This window comes from Trachinotus anak, unplaced genomic scaffold, assembly GCF_046630095.1.
Source record: "Trachinotus anak isolate AG129_WGS33_773 ecotype Australia unplaced genomic scaffold, CSIRO_AGI_Tana_v1 ptg000012l, whole genome shotgun sequence".
NCBI lineage: Eukaryota > Metazoa > Chordata > Actinopteri > Carangiformes > Carangidae > Trachinotus > Trachinotus anak.
Genome location: NW_027273863.1, coordinates 13,177,804 through 13,204,519, shown reverse-complemented (window position 1 = coordinate 13,204,519; position 26,716 = coordinate 13,177,804). Strand labels below are relative to the sequence as shown.

The following is a 26,716-nucleotide window of genomic DNA, read 5'->3' as shown; positions in this document are numbered from 1 at the left end:
AAAAACGTGTTTTCTAAATTTAAATTCAGAAGTTTAACTGTGTAGAGAAATAATCCTGGATTGACAGACAGGTTAACAGGATTAGATGATTTACTCAAGAAATAGTTCAGGAAAAAACACTTATTTGCTTTCTTGCCAATAGTTAAATGAGACTATTGACACCACTCTCATGTCTGAATGCTAAATAGGCCGCAGTTCATTAGCTTAGCATTAGCTTATTGATGTAAAAACGAATCGAAAACAACCAGCCCAAAGCAAATCCACCAACCAGCTCATTAAATAGCCCATTATATAAGATTTGTTTGACCAATGCAATATTCAAAGTTTAAATAGTTATGGTAAAAAACATAACTGGTCCTTTTTACAGTTTACAGATTTTTTTCCATGGATCAAACAAACATTACATAAAGTGTTAATTAGTAAGTTACAGAGGTGCTGGTAGGCAGAAACAAGCCAGGCTAGCTGTGTCATCTTGTTTCCAGTCTTTATGCTAAGCTGAAATAGGCCATAGCTTCATATTAAAGACACATGGAAGTGAAATCAATCTTCTTATTTAACTCCCAGCAAAAATTCAAAACAAAACAAAACAAAACACATTATTTAGAATATTTCCTTAGCTGTTGTGGGTACATGTTTATTTTTGAATAGCTATCACCTCTAACATGTTTTTAGTGAGCGCAGTGTTTGATAGATAGTATCATGAGAACTTGTCAAGCAATGTGATACAAAAAAGTGCTGACATGGCCCTAACTCCCTGTCTTATCCCTCCCAGCCTGGTATAATTGTCCCTCCAGCCTCACACCTGACCTTGTCTCTGTCTGCACACCCATCTCTTCAATCTGCTCTCCATTGTCCCCTTTCTGAGCCCCTCCCCTCCTTTCCTCTCCTCTCCTCTTCTCTCCTTCCTTCTCCTTTGCTCTCTTTACATCTCCGCTGCAGTTTGTATGTACAGGGAGCCGTCACTGCATGAGATAGAGGACAAGCACCGATCCAGAAAGAGCTCAGGGACTCCCACCATGAACGGAGGGAAAGCTGTCAATCAGGACTCCACATAGCAGCGAGGGGAGGGGCTTCCAGCTGGGGGAGTGGCCTCATCCTGACTCAGGGGGAGGGCCCACAGGAAAACTCACCGTCCCCCAAAATACATACCACCATCCCCTCTGAAAAGAAAGAGGGCGTTGTGATGACAACGAGGAGCTACTACTGTACACCCAAGACAACAAACAACAAAAAACTGAACTCTTGCCTGTGAAAACCTTTTAGATGAATTAATATGAAACCAGAGGATATATATATATGAAAAAAAAATATTTTCAATCAGGACTTGACCAACATTTTATGCAAAAAAAGAGAAAAAGCTGTGATAAACAAACAAAGGAATGGTGGTCTCTCTTCACACAAATACAAATATCTATCATTTCCAATTTATGCTGTGAAAAAACAAGCTTTAATACATGTTCAATTTTCATACATTAAGTTTTTTTTCTTTTCTAAATGCTATTGCACTCTCATACGCTTTATTGTGTTATTGCTGTCATTAATAACTATATCATCATCACTACAAATCAGTTGCTCTTATCGTCCCAGTTACTATCATGCTTTCCTTTCCAACCTCCTTTTTGAGACTTTTTTTTTTTTAAATTACTCTTATGTTGTTTCTCTCACAGTTTGATCTTGAACGCACTGTCACACTACCTGCTCTGGTGTGAGGGTAAGACTGAATGTATTTGATAGTTCTCTGTGTTGGATTCCAATTGAAACAGAGTGCTTAGGGTGGGATGTAACTTACTCAGGTGTGTACTGTAAGTTAGACTAATGAGACTAAAAGGACAGATAGGGCTCTTGGAAACACTCTCACATGAACTCCCCTATGTTGTCTGATCATGACAGGACAGGGCTGATACAAGCAATAAAATAGAGAGCAGTCTAGTATTTCTCTAAATAATACTAATAACATCTGACAACACGTGTCTGTGGTTGGTGTGTTTGTCAGTAGGTAAGACAAAAAAGACAAAGGAAGTTGAATAAGCAGGTCAAAGTCTGAAACAAGGGAAAACTGTTTTGATATGCTCTTAACGTTTGCAAGGTTTATTAGGTTTTAGGTAAAGAGATGTCCAAACTTGTCTAAAATGGCAAAGAATTATATTCTCTCCAAAAGCTGAGAGGAAAATAATGACCAGCATCCATACTATGAGCCATGGCCACAAATGGTCACTTCACATTTGCCACCTCAAGAAACAGAGACCCCCTTTCTCTGCTGTTAGCTAGGCTATAACAACTCTCCAAGTATAACTATATTACAGTAGTCCTGCTTTTGAACTATATGGACAAATCATGAAATAATCATTGATAAAAGACCTGTGCTGCTTTGTTCCAAGCAAGAGAAAGGATGGAAATTGTTTTAGCTGGCCTGGCAGTGAAGAGTTGTGTTGACCATGTTGTGTTTTCGAGAAGTTGTTTCTGTTACTTTTGTTGTGAGAGCGTTAGAGATTTCACAGCACCGGTCTGACTGCCTGACTGTTTAATAATCAACTGATTTGGCCTGTTGATATTTTCTGTATAAGGTCACAATCATTAAAACCTTCTTATCACAATGGAAGCAGAGCGCCTCTTTGAGGAGCCAGTTCATCTGGACTTCACTAGGTTCAAGGAAGGATGTGTCACCATCCCAGTGAGGGCATGTCACTGTTTGTTTTCTCTGACATGGTAATCCATACAGTCTCCATCCCTCCCGGTTTTGTGACCCATGAAATGAGCCATTTGCTGCATTGTGGAGGAAGGCTTCTCTTTCATAAATCAACATGCTGACAGGGCTTTATAAACAAGGTGAATTGACTGGTACACTGCGCACGCTGTGTACACTGCATAACTCATTCCTAATCCCCAATTAGTTTGTCTAACTCAGGAAGTCCTACAGTTGTTCCGTGAATAAGGCCAGACGTAAAGGCTGACCGCTCGTTGTCCAGCATCCGTTGCACAAAGCCTGGCCACCGGTGTGGTGTTTCAAATAGTCTTGATGAGGTTGATGGTGTTTTTATCATTAAAGACGGTGTACAGCTAAGCCTAGCCAGGTTAGGAAGGTCGAAAAAAGGGATTATAGGAGGCAAGACAAGCATGAACATCGCATGAAAGAAAAAGTTGATGTAAGCTCGGTTTGATTTTGAGGGGAGAGCAACTAACAGATTGTTTCAAATTTGGGAAGAATAGGTCCAAAACTTTTTTATGCAACATTTTGATCAGTATTTTAGCGAGAGTTTATACATCTCTCCTATATCTGGTTGGAAATTGTACGCTCGGTTGGTGGTATGTACAGTAAATAGCACACATTCAGTTGCACAGAGCAAATCGCAGTGATATATCATCATGGATCTCGGAGGGTCTTCCACCTGGGACCTGGATCCATAGCTGGTGCAAGTTACCTGCAAGAGCTAACGGTAGATTAGTTCAACTTCCACAGCACCTACAGTATAACAGTGATACATACAGTATATTAGATGTGACACTGAAAGTCAACAGGCAAGACCAGCATATATAGGTATCTTTTTATAGAGGTTTATATTGGTGCAAATGAGATACATGTGGACTTAAAGCAATGCATGAAATTGGATGTACTCTATGTCAACTGTTGACAGCAGAATGAGAGGATTTGAGAAAGAGATGAATAAAGCAAGGAGGTAAAAATAGCCAATGTGAGAAAGCAGTAAAGAAAAGCACTTTTGGTGGGTTTATTGATGTATGAAAGGATGAGCAAAGGCTTTGGTTGTGTGTGATATCAAGTATAATTTATTATTCTTATGTTTGCAGATGATTTCACTGCATTGGAACACGCTCATATATGCATTATGAATTGTGAGATGAAATTAAAAATATGCATTGATAATAAAAATCAGAATGAAGTTAGTGATTGTTTAAGAATAAAGCCTATGTTATCAAAAACTTTCACCTACGCAGTGATTGACTCAGTGTGTTGTTGATCATGACTGACAGCCGTTCTGTGTATGTTTATTATTAATGTCATCCTTTGCATCAACAAGAGAAGCAGCAGGATAAGCAGACAAACCAAATCCACCAACGTGGGTTCTTAATGCGGTTCAGATTCAGAAAATCCAATCCATTTCCTCTATCAATTCACCGGGGGTGATTTATCTTCTCAGTAGCCCCTAAATCCGATGTGTCATTTTGGGATGGCGCTCCTTCGTCCTTAATTCTCCCGTTGTCATGGAAACAGACCTTCCGTGCCGTCTGCAAGGAGAATGAGGAGGAGGAAGAGGAGGAGGATGATGGCTCCCCTGACTTTCAGGATGTGGCTTGTCTTCTCTCCTGCGTGATGGCTGCAGCACAGAGAACAGCAAAGCTGGAGGAGGGGGAGGGGGGTAGAGGGTAGTTTGTTCTTTTTTCTATTTCGGTGTTTCTTCCAGTCACAGTAAACAGCTGAGCTGAGAGCAGCCCTGCATCCTGGGGGACTAAAATGTATATCTACTCATGATGACAACAATGAGATGGACAAAAGGGGAATGGGGGGGTGGGGGTTAAGTTAAGTTAAGGCAAAGAAACTACAGCTACTTTCTCCATCTCCTGCGTGGACTAAGAATGTTATCGTTTTCTTGTCCTCTTCATACACACACACATGCAACACATTTTCTCATGTGCAGACTTCTTGTCAGTCCAGTCTTAATTGGAATTTATGTCTGGATTGTTGATTTATCACAGTTCTCTTTGCATCAAAGAAAGCTCCAACCTATGGAATATATACAGTAACTAACAACAAGACTAAAGAGTCTACAGCCATGCTGGCAGTTCTTAGGCACAGTGGCACTTTGATCTTAGTGGTGATGTTTAACTGGTACAATGTTTACCCTATTCACCATCCTAGTTTACCATGTCGGCATGTTAGTTAGCATTAAATACAAATTACAGATGAGGCTCATGGGGATGTCAAGTTTTGCAAGAATTGGACAAATTGTAATTTTGATGGTGGTAGGTGAAAAGCTAAGGCGATCTCCAAAGTATTGAGACTGTACAGAATTTTGTGCAATCCACCCAGTAGATGTTGAGATATTTATTAGAATAAATCAAAACTTTGACTCCCTAAGGAAAAGTGAGGGGGTCACTAAATTCTGTATGGTTCATCATCTGGATGAATTCTCATGCTTCGTCCTCAAATAGTTGTTAGAAACTGTCATTAAAAACCAAAAACTGTCTGCCTGCTGTAGGTGCTGGTCACCAGTAAAGAACCGTCCTCTGGGGACAGTGAATGTCTGTACAAAATTTCATGGCAGTCAATTCTATAGTTAAATATTTCAGTCACATCACACATTTAATTGTTATCCAAATGTGTGTAATCCCAGAAAAATCACCGAGCAAAAACAACTCACGCTTTATCGTGATCAATATTCCATCTTGTTCTCTGCAGCCACCTCTGTAATTAACTTTCACTAACAGTAGAAACAACAAGTCAAGGTCAGCTATTTAGACTCTCATGTGAGTCAGTAATCTAAACAGGGTCATCCATTTAGATACACGTGGGGGGGGGGCAAGGACTGCAAACAGCTTGAAGGCCATTCTCTTCTCCTTCCCTCTCCTCTCCAGCTACAGCTCTGCCTGTGGCCTCTGCTCCTGCTCTCGCATCCGCCTGTCCGCCCCCACCTTCCCTCCTTTCCTCCTGCGTGGAAAAGGCAGCCTTAGCCTCAATGGCTGTATTCAAATCTCCTGGTGTGAAAATGCATTGATGGTAATAATAACCATATTATCATTGCCTTGAAGTATCAATTCGTTCACATGTATTATTCAAATCCATTAACATGTTAATATCAGAAATACCTCAGTAGATTAAAATAGTGAATCTACCACAATAAGAACTTTCAAAAAGTTACACTTTCTCAGCTCTTCTCTTTATTGAAGTCATGTTCTTCTGTTTCACTGCGTGATAAGTCAGTAAGTTGGCAGAAAATGCATTTGATGACTTGCACTGTGAAACACATATTTATCAGAGCCTACAGACCAGGATAAGAACATTGCAGCTTGAAAAACAAAGGTGAGAAATGATTTAGCACCACACTTATCTCAATTTCAAATAACCTTTTTCAAAAGCAACCTCCAAATAGTCTTTGTGAGGTCACGCTTGACAATGCAATTTTTACAGAGGAGATGTTCCCAAATCAAAATAACCTTGGACAGATGTCTGATCACGTAGCCAGGAATCATTCTAGCCAACAAACTGCATGGCCACAGACCAAAGCTTCACAGCAAACTGGACATACAGGTTATGAGATATGAAATATGGTAAAATCATGTCGGTAAAGAAATTAGTTGATTGGACTTGAATGCAGGGAAAATGTAAAGGAATCTATTAAAAGCAGCAGTGTGGTTTGGTTTGGTGTTTGACCTCTTTTCTCCTAACAATTCAACAGTTCAACCATCCTTCTGTCCAAGCTCCCCAATTTCTCCACAAAGTGATAGCTCAACAAGACTACGAGTGTTTGAGTCACATGCCACTGTTAGCATGCTACCATGTTTACATTAATACCACCAATGTGCTGGTGTTAAGCAGGTAATTTTAGCACAAATAAAAAATTGCTGAGGTTAATGGGAATATCATTAGTTGGTATTTGGTCATAAACCAAAGTGTTGGACATACTGAAATGTAGACCTGATAATGGCCCTAGATGAAGAAGTAAGAGGACCACAGCCTTTTATAATGCATTCTCGGGGCAACATGAGTGTCTGTACTAAGTTTTGTTCCAATCCAACAAGTGGATGTAGAGATATTTCACACAATAAGTGGAAACCTTGAGCTGCTGGTGGCACTACAATACCAACCAACCAACCAGGACCAACACTGCTAGCGTGACTAAAAACTCTCCACTGATCGCTGAAGTAAGAATGCAATAAACAAGATTGCCATCATTTTTGCTAAACACATTCTTGCTCCCTATGAACTACTTCCATTTTGGGTACTCCATGAGCTCTCACATCTCAGTGCTGTGAAACAACAGCTTGCCTGTGAGTCCTGTGAACACACTGTACACCTGGTAGAAATCGGTTTGATACTTTACTCCCTTATAATAGTCGTTTAACTGACAAAACTAGTGGTGGTTTTAAAACTACACTAAATTTGTTTTCACAGATTAATGGTACCATATAATTTCATTTTTTCCTCTTTTCTCTCAAACCACCTGGGTTCACATGTGGCAGATTTGTGGCAAGAAACTGAATGGCTTTCATTGCATTTTAAAGGTCACAGCTGGCCCAGTTTACAACTAGTCTGCAATACAACAATCCCTTTGCAGGGTTATTTCAAATTCAATTTTGTGTTGTGAGTTTGAAATGTTATATTTTCAGTGTCACCAGTATCTGCTGTGACACTGTAAATGTTCTTTTGACTGTGTGCTCTTTAGTAGTGAATGAAGAATTTGACCATCAGAAAGGCATAAGTTTGGCAATTAGCTGGGTCATCAACACAGACATCTATTTCTGGCCTGTATGGTTATTTATACAGGCCTGTACATGACTTTGTTTGTCTTTTGCAGACTCATGAGCACACAGAGTAAAAATATTCTCAATCTTTTATCCCAGGCATCTTTCTTCCCTCTCTGTCTACCTCTTTTTGGCCTGTTGTTTTGGTGCGGGCCTGTGCCACTGGGACTCCACTTGTTTCTCTTTTCTCGTCCTCCCAGGGAGAGAATGAGGGAACTCCTTCTCGGAAGTGGGGCGTTCAGTTCTACTCATTAAAAATAATTGGTCTCTGTTCAATTAAGGCTCAGTGATGCTCCTTTGATCCAGGCGGCTCAGTGTTTTTTATCTGCGTCTTTTACATCCAAATCAACTGCTCAGAGTTGGCACAAGTATTGGATAATTGGTTCTAATGTGTTTACTTCCAGAAGAAGGAAGGGGAGAAAGGGGAGCTACTTGGGAATGATTATAAATGCTTGAACGCAATGAGCTCTGCTGGTTGAAGAGACTGAATACAGTCTCTGCTGCGGCACCTTGTGAGACAGTCCACTGTCCCAAGACAATAAAAACAGATCACCTTACCGTCTTTCTGCCTTCCTTTCTCTGTGATTTCCTGCTTTCAGTTTCTCTTGTTTGCAGATGAGTACTGCAAGGAATACTGCAAGCAAATACACTGTTTCTAAAGAGACATAAGACAAATAAAAGTTCATGCACAGTGCACACATGCACCCACATGCACTGTAAACCCACTCACCCAGCCACCTGCCCACACATCAACTCACACACTTTATGTTTATTACTTTCACACACTCTATCACTTTATTGAAGAAGCTCTGCAGTATGAGCATGTTAATGTGCTGGCAGTGGTTTCCTGTTACAGAGGGAAGCTGTTCTGTTGAATCCCAATAGCCCAGGGACAGAAAGGATACTAAGCCAAGCTTTGACTGCAGTTATGCTCCGACACTGTTTCTTTAATAATTTTCCCTCTCATCCCCTTGCTTATCCTCTTTGTACCTCTCTTTCCCTCCATTCCTCTACTTTCTCACTTTCCTAATCTCTATTCCCTCTCCACCCCGCTATCCAATTTGATACATTCCTCCTCAACCTATCCTTTCTTTTTAGCACACTACATCTGGTCTATATCTCTCTTCTCTCTTTGTGTTCCACCAACCATCTTCTTTACTTATTTGAGGTTAATGAGTTCAGGTAATTTAAACTTACCTCTCAGTTCCACATGCATGCATTATACTGTACAAACACTGTGGAAATCAATGCATTTTTTAACATAAAGACCTCTAGGATATGAAATGCTGCTGAGCTACGCATAATCATCAGTCCAATAATACATAATGTTGCAAGATATATGTTATGCAAATTAGCATGCATAGGCGTGTATTCAGAAATGTGCAAAAGCAATATATGAGTTGTACACTCATGCAGATGCATGCACAAATATAGGCTTCACATCGTTTGTCTCAGTACAGATTGCACAGCAAAGCTGCAGTACACTTAAACAGGGAAAAATATACCTCAATCAGTGGAATAAGAATTGAAGGAACATCAAAGACATAGCCGATGAATGGATGTCTGTAAAGCTTTTCGTTTATTGCTTTGCTGGTCAACCATGAAACATCAAACACACTGCAGACGTTTATTGCATTTAAAGTCTGTGTGGGTTTAACAAAGAGAAGAACAGCCTCCTCTGCTGGACTGACAAAAGAGGGCTCATGCAGAAATAAATAATTTGGTTTGTTTGATGAATGAATGAATGTGAGTAATCTTGATTGATTTAGAAGAAAACAAGTGCGCCCTCAAATACAGCACTCCTTTCCACAGGCCAGTGGAGCACAGTTGGCTGTCAGGGAAGCCTGCTGAGCTTTTCAGCTCCCTGCAGGGCTCATTTAACTACGTCCCTTTGACAAGCAGGGCAAGTAGAGTTTCGCAGCAGCTTTTCCACGGTGACTGTTCATTTACTGACCATTAAATATTCAGTGTTCACTTCATTGTGTACACCTCCTCCAGACTGTCAGGCAACTTTAAATAATGCAGGTATTTAGGATCAGGAGGGTCAGCTATTGTTCAGCTAACTGCAAGAATGAAGAGTGGCAGAGGTGCTTTTGAACAGACATGAATGTTGGTGCAGGTCCAAGTAGTTCCAGTATCCCAGAAACAGCCAAAAACTGCGTACAGCTCAATTTGAATAGTGAAATAAAATATGACTGTCAAGACTTGAATTCAAAGTGAGACCATTTAACTTTTGCTGTGACATTTATGGGATAAAGATAAATGCTAAAACATAGTGTCACAGCAGCACAAGCAGAGTCTGTCTCAGTGATGTCAGTGACACAGCAATATCGCCCTAAACACTGCTAACATTAAGCTACTGGCCATACCAGACAGTGGCAGATACTGATATGGGCGATATGGTTAGTTGGCTAAAGTCAATCACACCAAGAATTATTTTCAAATAAAGCACATTTCATTCATAATATTGATACATACAGGTAATACAGGCCTACAGTTTCACATAAATGTTATTTTTCTGGGTTGTGTGAAGTCGTTAAAAATAATACAAAACCAATCTGCACACCAAGGTGAATTGGTTTAGAATTGGTTTTGACGGTGTGTTGACAAAGTGCAATATTGTAATAATTAGATTCTCTTAAGTGTGTTTTTCTATTTGTGTGATGAAGGATTTGTGCAATTTAGAAATGCAATTCTCTATTTAATTTGTATTTTATTTTATTATACAAGTTTATTTCTATTCTTGTTACTTTTTGTATTTTTGATTATATATATTTTTGGTATTATAACTGCGCATGTTGTTATGTCTCTGTGGTTCTCCAAGTTCTGATGTTTAATAAAAAGTTAGTTTGTGCAGAATGGTGTTTTTTGTTGGGGGGTGGGGGGTTTGCTCATGGCGTCATACAAGCTAGAACCCACTGATACCAGACCAAGTAAGACTGTGGCAGCAACAACCCTGAGACTACGGAACTGAGCCAGTTTGTTATTTATTGCTTATTTGTAAGAGGCAGAATGGATTAAATCTTCTAAAGTTAGTCTTGCTTAAGATAACAGATGCACAGCGGGATGCTTACAATCAAATCCACAATCTGTTCAGACAGTGTCTTGCTAATTTAGCCTTTAGTGGCTACATATACAGTATAAAAGAAAATGAAAGCTTAATTTATGTAGTAATCATGCACATTCATACATAGTTTGCAGCAGTGTTAATACATTTTATGTTCTCAGACAGCTGTTTTTTTATTTTGCAGACACAGATGTTTTCTGAACTTTTAAAAACTAATTTAATATCACAGAACATTTGTGTGAGCATTGCCTTTATTTTAAAACATAACTCGTCTGAGAATGATTATATAATAATAATATGGCACTTTAAATCAGCAATCAACCAAAGTATGAGTATGAGTGTATATGTCAAGAGTAAAACTATGTCTTGGATATAAAATGAGACTTGAGATATCAATTTCATTGTTTGGCAGTCTGGTACTTGAGCGAGAACAAAGTTAGCAGGCAGTCCAGGATTTCCAGAAGAAGATTCTGCAGCCAGCTCTGCGAGTTGTGTAGCCAGTACCCAGTCCGCGTTGATTCTTCTCCTGTTTCTCTGTGTCTCTGGGTTCTTTGAGGATGATTCCATTTTCAGATTTGAAAAATTTATAAAGTAAGTCTATAAAGTTCTGTGTCTTCGTCGACTCCTATGGAAGAAAATATTAACATAGTGTAAAGAGTTCTGAACATTTACGGACAAAATATTAGTACATGAGAGAATTTTATGTCTGTATGCAATTCATAGCAAAGTAGAAATCAGATCGTATGTTATAGATGTTTTGATCATAGCCAGAAAGGGAAATGCAAAGTTGTGTTATTACTCTATTCTGTATAAAATATGCAATTTCATGGAGGTGCAGCTCTGAGGATGATTATATGACAGAAATCGGGCAGGCAGTTCTGACAGCATTCAAAATGCTGTCTGAGAGTAAAATTACACTTTTAACAGATCAAGATAAATAAAATGTGAGTGCACAAATCAAACTTTACAAATTGGAAATCTGAAGATGGGACATCATGATGCCTGCAGCATAATCATAACTGGGACTCAGGGCCTGGTTTCAGCCGCTGGGAGGAAGGAAGGATTTTTCTTGTACAAGGCACTGACAACATACACGGAGAAGGGCATTATGGAAAATTAAGGACATCTTACCTGTTTGTCTTGTAGTTTGTTGAGCCATGACAACAAGTCTTGCTGAAGTTGCAGGTCTTTAAATCCCTGCTCAGTCTCTGTGTTTTCCACAAAACTTGTTGCAAAACACAAAAGCGCCAAAATGCACAATATATAGGCCATCTTTGTTTGAAAAATTTTGCTTGCGTGCCTCTTGTTGAGAGAATTTTTCGTGGTAAGACGCCACAACATCCACTGATGTGCACCCTAACTGTTCAATACTGTGAGATGTCTGTTTTATAAGCAGTACCTAGGCCTGAAAAAAGGGAGGAGTATGCAGGTTATCTGCGTAAAGACCATCCTCAGTTTTGTGTTTGCCCCCATCAGTGCACTGAAGCATGTACTCTGTAATTTACAGCCGTCATTAGGAGTGAGACAAAAGGTCTAAATAAGGACATTTTTACCATCCTGACACACTGTAATCTGGTTGTATAAGAGAAGGTCATCCTGATGCTGTCACTGGTGTAACATGTAAATGTGAAAGATCCCCTCTGCCTCCTTGTTTAAAAGCAAATCCCTGTAAGTGAAGTGCTCTGTGCAATGTAAAATAAAACATTAATGACGCTGACATGGGGGAAACAATGATTTCATTAACCCCACTGCGTCATAAAGTTGAGTCAACGGGGTAGCGGTGAGACACTGGGATATCCAGAGGCCATAAAGGTCAACTTATCATTTGTTACACCCTTGTGAGTTTGGCCTGTGCATCTCTTTAATGAGATTTCTGCTCTGTTTAACTTAACAGTTCTACTGCATATGAATTAAGGAGTATTTGACACAGGCTGTAATGATTTTGTAATGGTACATGCTGTAAATGTACAATTGTAGGACTGAATATTTAGTAACCCTTCCTTGTTTAATGTTTATCAGGCAAATACAAGTGTTATTACATTACAATGTTTTTATTCAGAAAAAAGTAAAGGCAAACTGGATCGAAAGACTTCTTAAAATTGTAAATTCTGTATGAATTGAACTTGAATAAACTTTATAGCAGGAGAACAACAACACTTAAAGGGTCAATTCAGGTAAGCTTCATAAACACTTTTCTTGGGTAGAGCAACAGCAGCAACTATGTAAGAGAAATGCTTTGATAAAAAAATGTTAGAGTTATAATTTGGAAGTAAAATTTGACTACTATGGAATCGATCAGTATTAAGTAAAGCATCTCAATGAAGGTGCACCTTTTTTCTCCATAGTGTTACGGCTGTTGAGCCGTGTGTAGGTGTGGTTGTGTGTTTCCCTCCTCTCATTCCAGGTATCTGCCTTCTTTTTCCCTTCCCCCGTTCTCATGGTAAGTGAACCCACCAGTGTTCACTTAACTAATCAGGTGGCTTGGGTATTTAAAGTTCCAGGAGGAACCTAGTCGGTGCCAGTGGGCCATTCGGCAGCTTGAGTGCTGCGTGTGTGAGCTGTGAGTAGTTGTTGTGTACCGGATTCGGTAGAGTTGTTAACCCAGGTCTTGGTGCTAATTTAATTCTTTGTTGTATCTCTGTTTCAGGCAGAACGACCACTTCCTTCCAAAGAAGTCTGCTTTTCGTTGATGTTTCTTTGTGTTAGTCATTGTAAATAAATTATCTTTGTATTTCTGCTTTCCTCCTCTCCCTTTCCCTGGGTTTAAATCTGTGTTACTCCCCACATCCCCTGGCCAAATAGGGACGTAACATAATTGGGGGCTCGTCCGGGAGATGAAAAGGAAGGTTGGTAAGCCTGAAATATTATTAAGTTGGAGTCTCTGTATTTTGTCTCCAGTGGCTGTTGCGGTGAGCTTTGATGTTAGGGTGTTTATTCTTTGGCCTTTCCTAACATTGACAGCTTCCTCAGTTAGACAGGTGAGTGTCCAGCTGGGCAGTATCAGCCTTTCCTTCAGACCCTCGTTTATTATTTTTCCTTTTTTATTTTTGAGGTAATCCTGGGCGGGGATCCAGTTCCCTGGTGGGGGTAGGCGTTTCAGGGTTTCGGCCGCTGAAGTTTTCGCCTTTCAAGTCGCCTCGGGCCTGGTACGCCTCAGAAGATATGCAGGTAAAGTTTGGGTTAGGCAGGGTCTGAGGAAGTTTGTTTTAAGGCTGAGCATTTTGTGTGTGGCATCCGGCATCAGGATCATTGTGTCAACCGCTGGTAGTTGTGTGGTGTGCCAGGCTATTGTGTTAGCCTAGCTAGTCCTGTTTGTTTGACCTGGTGGACCCTGTGGTGGCGTCCATGTGTATAGTAGCCTATTGTTCGCTTCAAGATCAGTATGGCGTTTGTTCTGGATGAGTTTGTAGCTAATCCTACTTGGAGCCAGCTTGACCATTGTAGGAAGGCTGATCTCTTGGCTATTGCTGACTTCTATGGCATTCCTGTCTCGACTTCTCTGCGTAAAAGTGACCTAAAAACCGTACTTTTAAATGGTTTGACCAGTAAAGGCATTTTAATTTTACCGTCAGATGTTGAAACTCTTGGTACAGGTGTCGAGGGTATGGACACAATATTATCAGGTGCTGGCCACTCTGATTCCCCAGTGGCGGAAGCGACCGAATGTGTTGTTACTCCCAATGTGCAGGAGACTGGTTCAGGGAAAAAGCCGGTCACGTTGCCACGGTTCGATCCAGACTCTGCTGAGTCGTCTCCTGGCTCCAGGTTAGGGGCCCGGATGAAACTGCGAATCGCTCGTCTGAACATGGAGAAAGAGAAGGAGGAGCGTGAGTTCCAGCTCAGGAGGGAGTTGGAGTTGAAAAGGTTGGAGGCGGAAACTGTGATCAGGATGTGCGAGTTAGCGCTACAGAAGGGCACGACCAAGACCGGCTCTCCTGTTAGTGCACAATCTGTCCCAGATTCAGCTACCACATTTGATGTGAGTAGACATATTTCCCTGGTACCTGTTTTTCGCGAATCTGAGGTGGAATCATATTTTAGTGCTTTTGAGCGCATTGCTAATGCTTTACACTGGCCAAAAGATGTGTGGGCAATACTCTTACAGTGTAAATTATCTGGTAAGGCGCAGGAAGCATGTTCTTCTCTTTCTTTGGAAGACAGCCTTGTGTATGATAAGGTGAAAAGCGCGATCTTAAGAGTGTATGAGTTAGTGCCCGAAGCTTATAGGCAGCGTTTTCGAAGCCTCCGGAAAACGTCAGGCCAGACATTCACTGACTTTGCTAGGGAGAAAGAGCTACTGTTTGACCGTTGGTGTTCAGCGTGTAAGGCTGATGACCTTGCTTCAGTGCGTGAGCTAATGCTGCTTGAGGAGTTCAAGGGCTGTGTACCTGAGCGCACTGTGGTTTATTTGAATGAGCAGAAGGTAACCACCCTGCAGCAAGCGGCCTCTCTGGCTGATGAGTTTGCCCTTACACACAAAGCTGTATTTACCAAACGCGATTCTACTACCAGTGATTCTTCTCAGCAGGGGATGTCTCTCGTGCCTCCTCACCCATGTCTGGTGTGAAGGCTGGAAAACAGTGTTTTTTTGTTTTTTTTTTGTCACAAGCCTGGTCATTTGGCGGCTGACTGTCTGACTTTAAAACACAAGCGGCAAGCAGCTGCTGCAAAGCAGCCAAAAGGGGTTGGGTTAATTAAAACTGAATTTTCCCATGGTCAGACCACTGCTCCGAAGGTGCCAGATGAATGTTTTAAACCTTTTATCTCTTCTGGCTATGTGTCTCTCACAGGCAAGCCAGAGGATCGGCGCCCAGTCACTGTGTTGCGTGACACTGGGGGCTCTGTCTTTCATCCTTGCCAGCGTCCTGCCCTTGAGCATGGAATCTGCCTGTGATATAAGCACTGTGGTCAGAGGTATCGGGATGAGTTTTGTGCCTGCGCCCCTCCACCGTGTGCATGTAGAGACTGACCTTGTCACTGGTATATTTCCAGTAGCTGTTTGCCCATGTTTTCCTATTGAAGGCGTTGATTTCATAATGGGGAATGACATAGCTGGAGGTAAAGTATACCCCGCGCCTGAAGTTGTTAGTGTTCCTTATTCCGAGTCTGCCCATAATGATGTAGCCCAGTGTCATCCAGAGGTGTTCACAGCTTGTGTTCTTACCCGAGCCCAAGCCAGAAAGCAAGCTCAGGATGTTGATTTGTCCGACTCTTTGTTTTCTTCTGTTTTGTCTGAAGAAAAACTGCCCCCTGTAGGTGAGTCAGTAAATCATGTTCCTGTAGCCTCTGAGAGTGTGGCAGACTCTGTGCCCCTGCCACTGACTCATGAGGCACTCATCAGTGCCCAAAAAGGTGATCCATCCTTGGTCAAGTGTTTTGCTGCTGCTGAGGGCGCTCATAAGGGTGGTGGAAGGCAGTCATTCCATGTGAATGATGGTGTTCTGATGCGTAGGTGGGTTTCTCAGTCGGGTGCCGCAGGTGAGGACTGGTGTACTGTGCACCAGATAGTAGTTCCCACTGAGTGTCGACAGCCTGTGTTAGCATTAGCACACGAGTACCTATGGTCTGGTCATCTGGGTGTCACTAAAACCTATAACCGTGTTCTGAGACATTTCATCTGGCCAGGTATGAAGGCTGATGTAGTGCATTTTTGTAGAACCTGCAACACCTGCCAGATTGTGGGAAAGCCGAACCAAAAAGTGCCACCAGCTCCTCTGCAGCCTATCCCTGCTGTAGGTGAGCCTTTTGAATGTGTCATTGTTGATTGTGTTGGTCCATTGCCCCGTACAAAGTCTGGTAACCAGTTTCTCTTGACTATCATGTGTGCTTCCACCCGGTTCCCTGAAGCCATTCCATTGCGGAAGATCAGTGCACAAGCAGTCGTTAGGGCTCTGATCAAGTTCTTTACAACCTTTGGGCTACCAAAGGTTGTACAAACTGATCAGGGAACTAATTTTCTCTCTAAAACCTTCCGGAAAACCTTGCTGTCCCTTGGTGTCACTCACTCAGTGTCCAGTGCATACCACCCAGAATCACAGGGTGTACTAGAGCGGTGGCATCAGACTCTAAATCGATGTTGAGAAAATACTGCTATGATACAGGTAGAGACTGGGATGAGGGAGTACCTTTTGTTCTCTTTGCCATCCGAGATGCTAAGCAGGAGTCTCTGGGGTTTAGCCCAGTTGAGTTGGTGTTTGGTCACAATGTGCGTTGCCCTATGAAAGTGCTTAAGGAACGGTTCATGTCTGATTCTCCTCCAGAGAATGTTTTGGATTTCGTCTCTCAGTGTAGGGAACAGTTACATCATGCTTCCACTCTGGCGAAAGAAGCCCTCTCTTCCTCCCAGGCTGGCATGAAAAGACTGTTTGACAGAAAAGCAGTGGCCCGCCATTTTCAACCTGGAGACCAGGTATGGGTATTATTACCCATACCTGGCTCTGCCCTCACTGCCCGTTTTTCAGGCCCTTATGTAGTGAAAAGCAAAGTGTCTGAAACTGACTATGTTGTCCATACTCCTGAGCGGAGAAGGAAGACGTGCCTGTGCCATGTTAACATGTTAAAGCCGTACCATTCCAGAGAAGCTGCTCAGGGGAAGCAGGAAAAAACTGCAGAAACAGCTCCTCCCGGTGTGGCATCTGCTTCTTTGGTTTGCGTTGAATCCTGGCCTGAGGATGATTGTCTGACTGAGCTCTGTGAGAGTCAGCTGTGTGATAGGCTGTCCAACTCTGAGTTTCTGTCCACTATTGAGTCACAACTGTCCTACCTGCCCAGGCATCAGCAGGAGGATATAGTTCAGTTACTCCATTCCTGCCCCACTCTGTTCTGTGATGTGCCATCTCGTACCGGTGCGTTACAGCATGACATTTATGTTGGGTCGGCCACGCCCATTAAACAGCATGCTTATCGTTGTCCAGCAGAAAAAAGAGAAGTAATAAAAAAGAGGTTGGGTACTTGTTAGAAAACGGTTTAGCCAAGCCCAGTCATAGTCCTTGGAGCTCCCCATGTCTCCTAGCCCCTAAATCTGATGGTACTCCCCGCTTCTGTACAGACTTCCGTAAGGTTAATACAGTGACAGTACCAGACTCTTTTCCTTTGCCCCGAATAGAGGACTGTATTGACAGCATCGGTCCAGCGGTATTCATCACAAAGCTAGATTTGCTAAAGGGGTACTGGCAGGTTCCTTTAACCCCCAGAGCTTCTGACATCTCTGCATTTGTGACACCTGACCGTTTTTTACAGTATACAGTGATGGCCTTTGGTATGAGAAATGCACTGGCTACTTTTCAGCGCTTGATGCATTTGGTGTTGGGGGATGTGCCCCAGTGTAATGTGTATATTGATGATGTAGTGGTGTACTCCAACACCTGGGAGGAACATCTTTCTAGCCTGGCAGAAGTATTTAGGCGGCTAGCGGAGGCCTCATTGACCCTTAACCTCGCCAAATGTGAGTTTGGTAAAGCTGGGGAAGCAGGTTGGACATGGTCAAGTCCGTCCAGTGGATGCAAATTGGTATGCTTTCCTCCTCTCCTTTTCCCTGGGTTTAAATCTGTGTTACTCCCCACATCCCCTGGCCAAATAGGGACGTAACAATAGGCATGAATGATTCTATTAAACATGCGCAGACAAAATCCTATCCCATCATACCTTTTGATGACAAATAAGTGACCTGAAGTGATCAGTGAATATCAGTTAATATATCATGAAAATTTCTCCATAAACTTGTATAAAACATTCATAATGGGAAGTTTGAAGAAATCAAGGTAACCTGTTCACCTGTTGTCATTCAGGATTGAGATCTGTTTGGTACTACTCAAAGATACAGTATATCCTTCAATATGTGAAGCTCATCTTTAAACATATCAATAGAAATGTCTTTCTAGCCCATGTAGGGCACATGTGTGGAGAAAACTGTAAGGACGTGTCCTTTTAAATGGGAGACAACCTTGAAGCGCATCAAGCTCTCAACAAATCGCCGTTCTAACCCAATTAGAGAGGTGTAGAAGCCTAATATAGCTGCCTAAACAATTAGTAAGTGTAGTGTCGGGAGCAGAATAATCCTGTTAAGGAGGCTACGGAGAGCACTTTACAGCTAGAGTGTTTCTATCCATGCTGACAACTGTCTGCACCAAGCCATGTAAGACTTACTTAATTCAAGGTGGCATTCAAGGAGTGGCTGCTTGTTATATCAGGACTTTCTGATGTGTTGGAACTACAGTTTTAATGAGCTGAGATTCTGCACCAAAAACGTCAAAAACTAATTAGATAATCAGTGTGATACTTCATCACAGGAGGCTTTAAATTCATGCAAGAGGGTTAGGATCTTCTTCAGCTGTTACTTGTGGTAGTTGCATTTGTTACATAAGCTACAGTATATGAGGCTGTTTGTTATTTCTGACTCTGAGCAATCGATATCTTGGAATATCTGCGTGCCAGAAAGAAACAGCATTTTGAACACAGTGTTGTTTGTGGAAATTATTCTGCCTTTTTGCATCTAGCTGCACTGGGAGTGCATCTATTGATCACAGTGGCAGATATGGATGAGCGAGCTTGAAGGACTGTTCCTTAGGTGTGTATTCCCCCAAAGATAGCTTTCTGAGTGAACAGTGTGGAGAGATGTTGACATCAAAAGAGGGATGGAATGGAAGCATAGAATATTTCTTAAAGGAGCTATTTGTAGGTTTTGCTATTGTTACATAGCCAATGTTAACATTAGCAGCTGTTTACTTACCAGAGAGATTCAGCCACAGTTGCATTTACAAGAAGAGGTTATATTACGCCTCTGAGCAGTGCTGCTTCTTCAGGAAGGACTGGAGGCTACGGTGAGTCTGTATTGGAAAATGAGGAGCTGGACCAACCAGGCTGGGGCTATGTGGTTTGCAAGTTAACTTGGTAACAGCTGTCACTGCTCACGTTGGCTATGTAGCAATAGCAAAACTTACATATAGCTCCTTTTAAGCTTTTGATAATGGCTTCTTTCAAATCATGCACTATATATGGCTAGTTTAATATATCAAAAAAAGAAACATTGTGTCTCTCCATTTGTATTTCATTTTAATATGTTTTCCTCCAATTAACAAACCAAAAAAGAGAGAGATGGGATGCAAAAAACATTCCACAATATCTCCTCTCTAATGTGCATTTTTTTTGTCCCTAAAGCCACAAAGACAGCAGCAGTTTGATTGCAGTGTCGCCTCCTGACAGTTCATTTAGAAATGGATTGGAAAAAGTTGCAGACAGTATGAGTCATAAAGTTTAATCTTTTCCATGCATCATTTAACATGCTGAAATTCAAAGAAATGCTTCTAGAGTGAGGGCACAAATAACTCTATATTTGCTTGTGAAAACACAACATTACATGCTTCCTCTCCAGATGTCATAGGAACATGCGTGTCATTTGTTGTGATCTAATACTTTTGACGTCAATCACTGACTGGACTGCACCAGTCGTCTCAAGACCCGTGGAACAAAGCAGCAAACATGTCAGTGTCATCACTGTACTGACTGGTTAATTATTTCTCAGTAGTGTGACAATCATGTGCACAAATGAGTACATTTGTATTTTTCATTTTTTAAAATTTGTCTTTTAATTCAAAAGATCTTTCTGTATTACATGGCATTTTGTCAATTCAAATACTCATGGTCACAGTCTATGTTTGTAAAGGTCACAGATGGCTTGTTTTCGATATGTCACTGAGTTAAATATAATGTTAATACCAATAATATAAGAGGAAAAATGCAACAAAAGGATGTATGGTGAAGTATTTAAAGTAAAACACTAAGCAAAAGTTAAAGCATTTACATTCCAGAAAAGACTGTATATAACTGCTACTAGAACCATTGTCACTACTATTATTAACTGTTATTGAGGCTCAATAATTATTGCACTCTGGTGGCACACTACAGCCTCCAGAAGATAATGGATCACTGCATCATTAATTTTAATATTCACTGTTATTGGAGCTTATATAACAGCATCAAAGATGATTGGCAATTTGGTTGTAATGTGTTTTATTTAATGCTAAGACACACCAGTTCACCAAGCACATATGCACACAACGCCAATAAGTTTCCTCTCACATGTATCATAGTGTCATATTTTAAATAACGCTGAAAAATGAAATACTCAGTGTTAAAAACTATCCCCACGTCTGTGCAAGGGCTGCCTTAGTTTCCTACAGACCCGACAGCGGCTGATTACATTTTGTAGAGATGGTGCCTTCACTGTCTGAGGAACAGGTTTACTGTAGGCAGGAGCAAAACACACACAGATGCACACAATGTTACAAATACAGTTAGCAACCTACTATCATTAGGAAAGTGGAGTTGTGGATTAAAGCTGTGTAATTGCCTCGATTAAACTAATATGTTAAAAGGGTTCATTAACAATAAGTTATTAAAATCAAACTGTTCTAAGATTTGATAAGATGAAAATTTAAATGATTTCTGTGGGGAAAATGGGCTGTAGAGGAGTAAATATTCGTAGTATTCAGTTTTCCCTCCAGAATTTGATTCTTATCAGGGTGGAAACTGAAACAGCACTGATATCAGAAATTTGATATCAGGAAATTTTTTTCAGTTAGCAGCTGCTTCGGTAGGAAATAATGACATACCCCATCCGAAAAATGATTCAATTCAAACTGCGCATGAAGTTGTACTCTATAACATGCATCCACTACAACTTCATCAGAAAAGTGAACAGTTTACCTGAACGTGTTGTTGGCATCGAGGGGGGCCAGCCAGTAGCTATAGGAATCAGGATAGTTGTTACATGTTCCCCTGCCGTGACATTCAATGAAGGGCACTTGGCGGAAACTTTCCAGACATGACCCAGGAGAAACCAGAGGCTGGGAGGAACCCTCTGCACCAGCACCTGTTTGCTAGAACAGAGGAAGGTCAAGGGAAGAAAATTACTTGGAAAGAAAAATGGCATATGAGAAGATTCAGGGATTCAGAAAAGAAACTATTTTTCTTTACCATGACAAATGAGTATCCAGTCCATAGGGACTCCCAACCTTGGGGACAATGAGGTATCAGTGTTGTCTGGCTGTGGATGGCTATGACATTGGAGGTGGTTTCACACACTGAGCACCTAAACCACACATGCATACAGACACCCATATTATGTTTAATTGTAAGACAATATTTTCATTTAATGAAAATCAAATTGAATAGAACCAAATTTATATTTCAGTTAACAGAAAATGTTTTGTATTTTGTATTTATTTAGGAAACATACAGTAATATACAGTATATGACTCTGTGTATTTGTGTGTATGCATCCTCCACCTGCTGATGTAGGAGGCCAGCTCATTCCCTGAGATGGCAACCATGTTGCTGGGCATAGGGGTGTCCGTGGACAGCCAGTATGAGTAGTCATTACGAGAAGCATAGCGACAGTTAGCGTCTGTGTCACAGAACAGGAAGGGCATGGTGGAGAAACGAGGGAGACAGCTTCCCATGGTGCCTGAGAGACAGTTTGAAGTGTTTGAACAATGTCAAAATAACTCAAGCAAAGACACAATTTCTTTCTTTTCTCTTTTCTCTCTCTCTCTCTTTTTTTTTTATCAAATAGAATCAACATCGTATTTGGGTTTCCATGCTCTTACCAAGATCCTGACCATGAGCTTTCTCATTTCCACTGATGAGGAGGAGGGAGTAACCAGAGTAGATAAGGCTAGAGCCCTGAGGGCAGTCAGGGACACGTATGCTTTGACTGTGTCTAGCTATCAGGAAACTGTCGACATAATGTAGACAACCTCCACCAGGCAACCCGGGAGGACCCTTTCGGCCTGGGTCTCCAGGTCTACCCTTTAGTCCTGCAGAGTAAACGTATAATTAATGAAGAACAATAATATACAATGAAGTATCAAGTAATATGTGGGAAATTTTGTTTCAGCATTTATTTGAGGTGGGGGGGTGTACTACATTTTTTGTCACTGCTAACTGTCAATGTTGGAACGAGGTGCGTGTTATAACGTGTAATTCCGTGTAAAACCTCATCTCATTGGCTTCCCCCCACATACATGAGTTGTATTTAATGTAAGCCACTGTGCCACTCATGTGCCCCATGATGTGGCCACATAATATAAAAAGGAATTAGAGCAAGGTCCTATGCATGCACATACCTGGCAATCCTGCACTTCCTTTGTCTCCTTTGAGGCCAGGAAATCCAGGCTGGCCAATTGGGCCGGAACCACGCACCCCTTTGACACCTGGCTGGCCTGGGACAGAAAGGTCTAGTGTCACATAGTGCAAAGAGGACCAGCTTTGTGGAATTGGGTATCTATGGAATTTGCAAGTACATCACACAAACTTACAGCTTCTAATTTGTGTAATATGAGCAGCAAGAGATAAATAATCCATTTATCAAACAGACACCACAATACATATCAACCGCATTGTTCAATGTCACTTTATTTGTTAATGGCAAGGTGACAAGATTGAAAAAAAAAAACTGTCAAAATTCATATCCTTGGCTTTGAAGAGTATGAGTAACTAAACTAACTAAATGGAACTAAAAAGTAGTAGCACATCATAAAATCACAGTGCATAGATTGAACCGAGATAAAATTTTAAACCTGGACGGCCTGGTCGTCCTGATGGTCCAGCACTTCCTGGTGCTCCTCGATTGCCAGGGGGTCCTGGCAACCCAGGAGGTCCTGGTTCATATATGCCCATAGCAAATGCTGGTTCACCTTTAAAGCCTAGGGACAGGGAAAGAATAATTGGGAAATTAAATCTGAAAATGTATAATATCTGTGGTTTTCTGGAATGTCTAGAACCTGTAAATGGGTGGTGATGGGTGAAATACTGCATTTCTGCTGTTAATCATAATTGAATGACTATTCAGATGGAGAAGTGGTAATAATAATAATAATAATAATAATAATAATAATAATAATAAGACAGATTTTTGTCACACCAGGTTGTCCAGGAAAACCTTTGGCTCCAGGCAGTCCAGGTGGGCCTGGGTTGTATCCAGGGTCTCCCTTGTCACCTAAAATCCCCAGGACATACATAGATTGCTAGTAAATTATCTTATCTTCACAACTTATTTAATAAATTCTATCTTATACTGTATGACAGAAATAAAAATGAAATGCATCCTCATGAATCTTATTTTTCCCTGTCCCCTTTATTCTCTGTCCCATTTGTATTTCATCTCTATTATAGGAGCATTAATCAATCGTGAACTATTACTCTTCAGCAGTGACAGATATGCCTGCGTCTGGGGAGGAATTCAGGGAGAGAACCTAATCTTTACGCTGAAGCTGAAATGATAGATTACCAGGAGGCCCTTGGATTCCAGAAGGACCAGAATCACCTTTTGGCCCTGGGCCTCCAGGTTTGCCTCTTACACCCTGGGGATGTAAATGAAACAATGAAAGGTCAAAGATTAGACTTTTAGTATTGCAATGAGATTTATAAGACACAGTATTAAAAGTATCAGTATCAGATGTGATGTATCTGCAGGTGATGCTTGAAAGTCACCAGATCTGAGATAACCTGCTGAGAGAAAAGTCACATTTTATCAAGCACTTTTTAAAAAACCTTTGCTTGAGAAGAAAATCACAACTTTGATGTTAAAAACAAATATGAATACAGAACACTAGACTTGACTCTTCATTCATACCACGTGTAAATATCTGTACATATTACTTGCCTTTTTATACCTCCTTTATTTTCAATTTTGTGTTCTCTTTAGGTTTTTATTTCGTTGTACTATGTATAATGACAATAAAGGCGATTCTGATTCTGATTCTGATTCTCCTTTGTAAAGGCTTGTATCAGGCATTTGTCAAATAATCCCCTAATAAATAAATGTCACGGTCACTTACAGGTAGTCCTTGAGGGCCTGGATCACCTGGGGGTCCTTTATTGCCTGGGCTTCCAGTGAAACCTAGGTCCCCTCTGTCTCCTTTGAATCCAGGCACAGTGGGACCCGGAAGGCCAGGTGGGCCAGGACATCCTACATACACAGTAGGGAGGAACAAGAGTTATGATTGCTGAGAGTCATTTTCACAGAAGTACATACTGGACAACTGAGGATCCAAAGCATCTTTTGGGCTTAAAACACCTTTAAAAATCCTGATGTTTGCATATTATGTAGGAAAAAACTCAACCAGAACATCAGGTTCTCAGGCCATATCCATTCTTAACAGCTAAAACGTTTTGTACAATGTGTAATGAGCCAATGAGTCCTGAGGTTGCCGTCTGATTTAGTGTCATGTTACCTCACCTGGGTTACCAGGACTGCCAGGATGGCCGCGGACTCCTTTTAACCCAGAACATGGCATTTCTCTTCCTGGTAACCCCCTTGGACCACGGACCCCAGGTGGACCCCGAAATCCTTTGTCTCCTGGTGGTCCACGACTTGCTGTAACTGACAAGCCAGGGGGACCAGGGTTCCCAGGTGGTCCTTCAATACAGAAAGAACAGTCCACTGATGTCAACAAAAGTACAAATCAGTTGTAAAGAATATAGTTTTGAACAGTCTCATCAATTTCAATTCATAATTTCATTATTTTTAATCTGCTCACATCACAATGATGCATGTAGTTCTGAAGAGGAGTTATAAATGAGTAGGTGGCATGTCTGACTGCTTATTTGGACTGCTACCAAGTTTGAGAAAACCTGCCTTAAACTTTAGAAGGCAGGGCAAACTCATTCAGAAAATTATCCAAATGGCCCAGTTGTAAGATAAAAATATGTTAACAAAACAAAGAAAACTGACACAAGTGGATTGCTCGTAGAGCCACTGAAAAGGACAGTGTCATTTACCTCTGACTCACCTGGTTGACCTGTGTCACCACGTCCTCCAGGTGTCCCTTCAATTATGGCTACAGAGGAGAGATGGAAAGATAGGTGAGCTTTGCCTTTGAACTTTTATAACAGACAGAAAATACAAACTAACAATGCTTATAGGATGGACATGAGCTCATTGAGGCACACAGGACTTTTAATGATGTTTCTTACTAGTCTCCCCTTTCTGCCCTGGTCTTCCAGGAATCCCATCCTTGCCCTGGTTGCCTTTAGGACCTGGATAACCAACAACACCCGGCGGACCTGGGACACCTGAGACAAATAGATATGAAAAAAGTAAGGCTGTATACACATAAAATGAAGTTCAAATCAAACATAATAGTGAAATAGCATAATACTTGTCAAGCATTTTCTATAGTAAAGGTCATACAGTGGGTTGCACCTTTAAAATATGTTGTTCATTGATTTGGTGATTTTTTTTTTTTGGTATCATTATATAGTAGAAAACAATTTCAAAGGACTTTGCCTGGTGGTCCATTAGGTCCTCTGAGTCCTTTGCCTCCTGGAAGCCCATCTGAACCATTAGGCCCTTGGTGGCCTGGTGAACCTGGAACAGCAGGTTGGGGACAGGAGTGTAGTGGAGAGGTAAATGAAGTACGAGTAAAAATATATACCCAATCATAGACTGCCTAATTTTCATGATCAGTGGTAGTAACCATTTTTTCCATCAGGTCCTGGGTTTCCTCTGGGTCCACAGCTTCCTGGTGGACCTGGTAGTCCTTCTGAACCAGGTTCTCCTTTCTGGCCCTTCATCATGTAAGTATTAATTGCTCCCGGTTCACCCTGAGGACAGGAAGAAGAATAAGAAGAAATTGAGAGAGAAATGATCATTATTTGTATTTCATACACAATCTATACACATTTAAATATTTTACCAGACTGGACTGTTATTTTAGACAAGTCATCACTACCTTTTGTCCCACTGGCCCAGGCCGTCCATATCCAGAGTAGTTTGGTTCTCCATTAACCCCTTTGTATCCAGTTGGACCTGGTGCACCATCTGGACCTGGTGCTCCAGTTATTCCTTGATCTCCTTTTATTCCTTTTAGGCCTATGAGGGTTGAATGAAACAGTTATTTTAGGTCAGATACATAGACAAAACCTTTGTATCCACAACTGCACAACTGTTGTTTGTGTGACAGGGAAGCTATACAATTAAATTATTCAATAATATTAATTATGCTACATGATAATGATAATAATGATAATGATAATGATAACAATTGTATATAAATATATATATATACACACACACACACACACACACACACACACACACACACATATATATATATATATATATATATATATATATATATATATTACTGTATTTATTATTCATATATTACT

The 26,716-nt window shown here is 41.1% G+C and overlaps 4 protein-coding genes across 13 annotated transcripts in view; 2 read left to right on the top strand and 2 right to left on the bottom strand.

The window, feature by feature from the left end:
• fgf12a (fibroblast growth factor 12a) overlaps positions 1-3,940 on the top strand; it is a 29,828-nt gene extending 25,888 nt beyond the window's left edge. For all 3 annotated transcript variants that reach the window (XM_071490435.1, XM_071490434.1, XM_071490433.1), the window contains one exon: positions 940-3,940. In XM_071490435.1, the coding sequence (XP_071346536.1) occupies positions 940-1,055 (116 nt within the window). In that variant the 3' untranslated portion in view covers positions 1,056-3,940. The remainder of the gene's footprint in view (positions 1-939) is intronic.
• Positions 3,941-10,196: 6,256 nt separating this feature from the next.
• LOC139628608 (somatostatin-1-like) lies at positions 10,197-12,615 on the bottom strand. The gene is made up of 2 exons (XM_071490436.1): positions 11,675-12,615; positions 10,197-11,168 (listed from the first exon to the last, which is right to left on the bottom strand). Exons 1-2 carry the CDS (start codon positions 11,882-11,884, stop codon positions 10,980-10,982), a joined length of 399 nt encoding a protein of 132 aa, XP_071346537.1. The 5' UTR covers positions 11,885-12,615; the 3' UTR covers positions 10,197-10,979.
• Positions 12,616-12,783: 168 nt separating this feature from the next.
• On the top strand, positions 12,784-15,110 carry LOC139628602 (uncharacterized). The gene is made up of 2 exons (XM_071490424.1): positions 12,784-13,103; positions 13,191-15,110. The coding sequence occupies exon 2, from the start codon at positions 13,926-13,928 to the stop codon at positions 15,108-15,110; it is 1,185 nt and encodes a 394-aa protein (XP_071346525.1). The 5' UTR covers positions 12,784-13,103; positions 13,191-13,925.
• Positions 15,111-19,483: 4,373 nt separating this feature from the next.
• LOC139628592 (collagen alpha-1(IV) chain-like) overlaps positions 19,484-26,716 on the bottom strand; it is a 36,021-nt gene continuing 28,788 nt past the window's right edge. For 6 of the 8 annotated variants that reach the window (XM_071490398.1, XM_071490399.1, XM_071490401.1 and 3 more), the window contains 16 exons: positions 26,278-26,417; positions 26,023-26,149; positions 25,833-25,913; positions 25,520-25,618; positions 25,336-25,383; positions 24,783-24,962; positions 24,382-24,512; positions 23,832-23,904; positions 23,466-23,540; positions 23,122-23,247; positions 22,669-22,764; positions 22,150-22,359; positions 21,830-22,007; positions 21,518-21,632; positions 21,248-21,420; positions 19,486-20,784 (listed from right to left, as the gene is read on the bottom strand). In XM_071490398.1, the coding sequence (XP_071346499.1) occupies positions 20,673-20,784; positions 21,248-21,420; positions 21,518-21,632; positions 21,830-22,007; positions 22,150-22,359; positions 22,669-22,764; positions 23,122-23,247; positions 23,466-23,540; positions 23,832-23,904; positions 24,382-24,512; positions 24,783-24,962; positions 25,336-25,383; positions 25,520-25,618; positions 25,833-25,913; positions 26,023-26,149; positions 26,278-26,417 (1,964 nt within the window). In that variant the 3' untranslated portion in view covers positions 19,486-20,672. Of the gene's footprint in view, positions 20,785-21,247; positions 21,421-21,517; positions 21,633-21,829; positions 22,008-22,149; positions 22,360-22,668; positions 22,765-23,121; positions 23,248-23,465; positions 23,541-23,831; positions 23,905-24,381; positions 24,513-24,782; positions 24,963-25,335; positions 25,384-25,519; positions 25,619-25,832; positions 25,914-26,022; positions 26,150-26,277; positions 26,418-26,716 lie in introns of all 8 variants that reach the window. The other 2 variants (XM_071490402.1, XM_071490403.1) reach the window with 2 other exon arrangements.

Bases quoted from the DNA above. Each gene is read 5' to 3' on its own strand.
- LOC139628602 (XM_071490424.1), top strand. From the start codon at position 13,926: ATGGCGTTTGTTCTGGATGAGTTTGTAGCTAATCCTACTTGGAGCCAG.
- LOC139628608 (XM_071490436.1), bottom strand. From the start codon at position 11,884: ATGTTGTGGCGTCTTACCACGAAAAATTCTCTCAACAAGAGGCACGCA. The intron at 11,169-11,674 runs GTAAGATGTCCT...TTTCTTCCATAG, and splicing joins ACAAACTACAAGACAAACAG to GAGTCGACGAAGACACAGAA.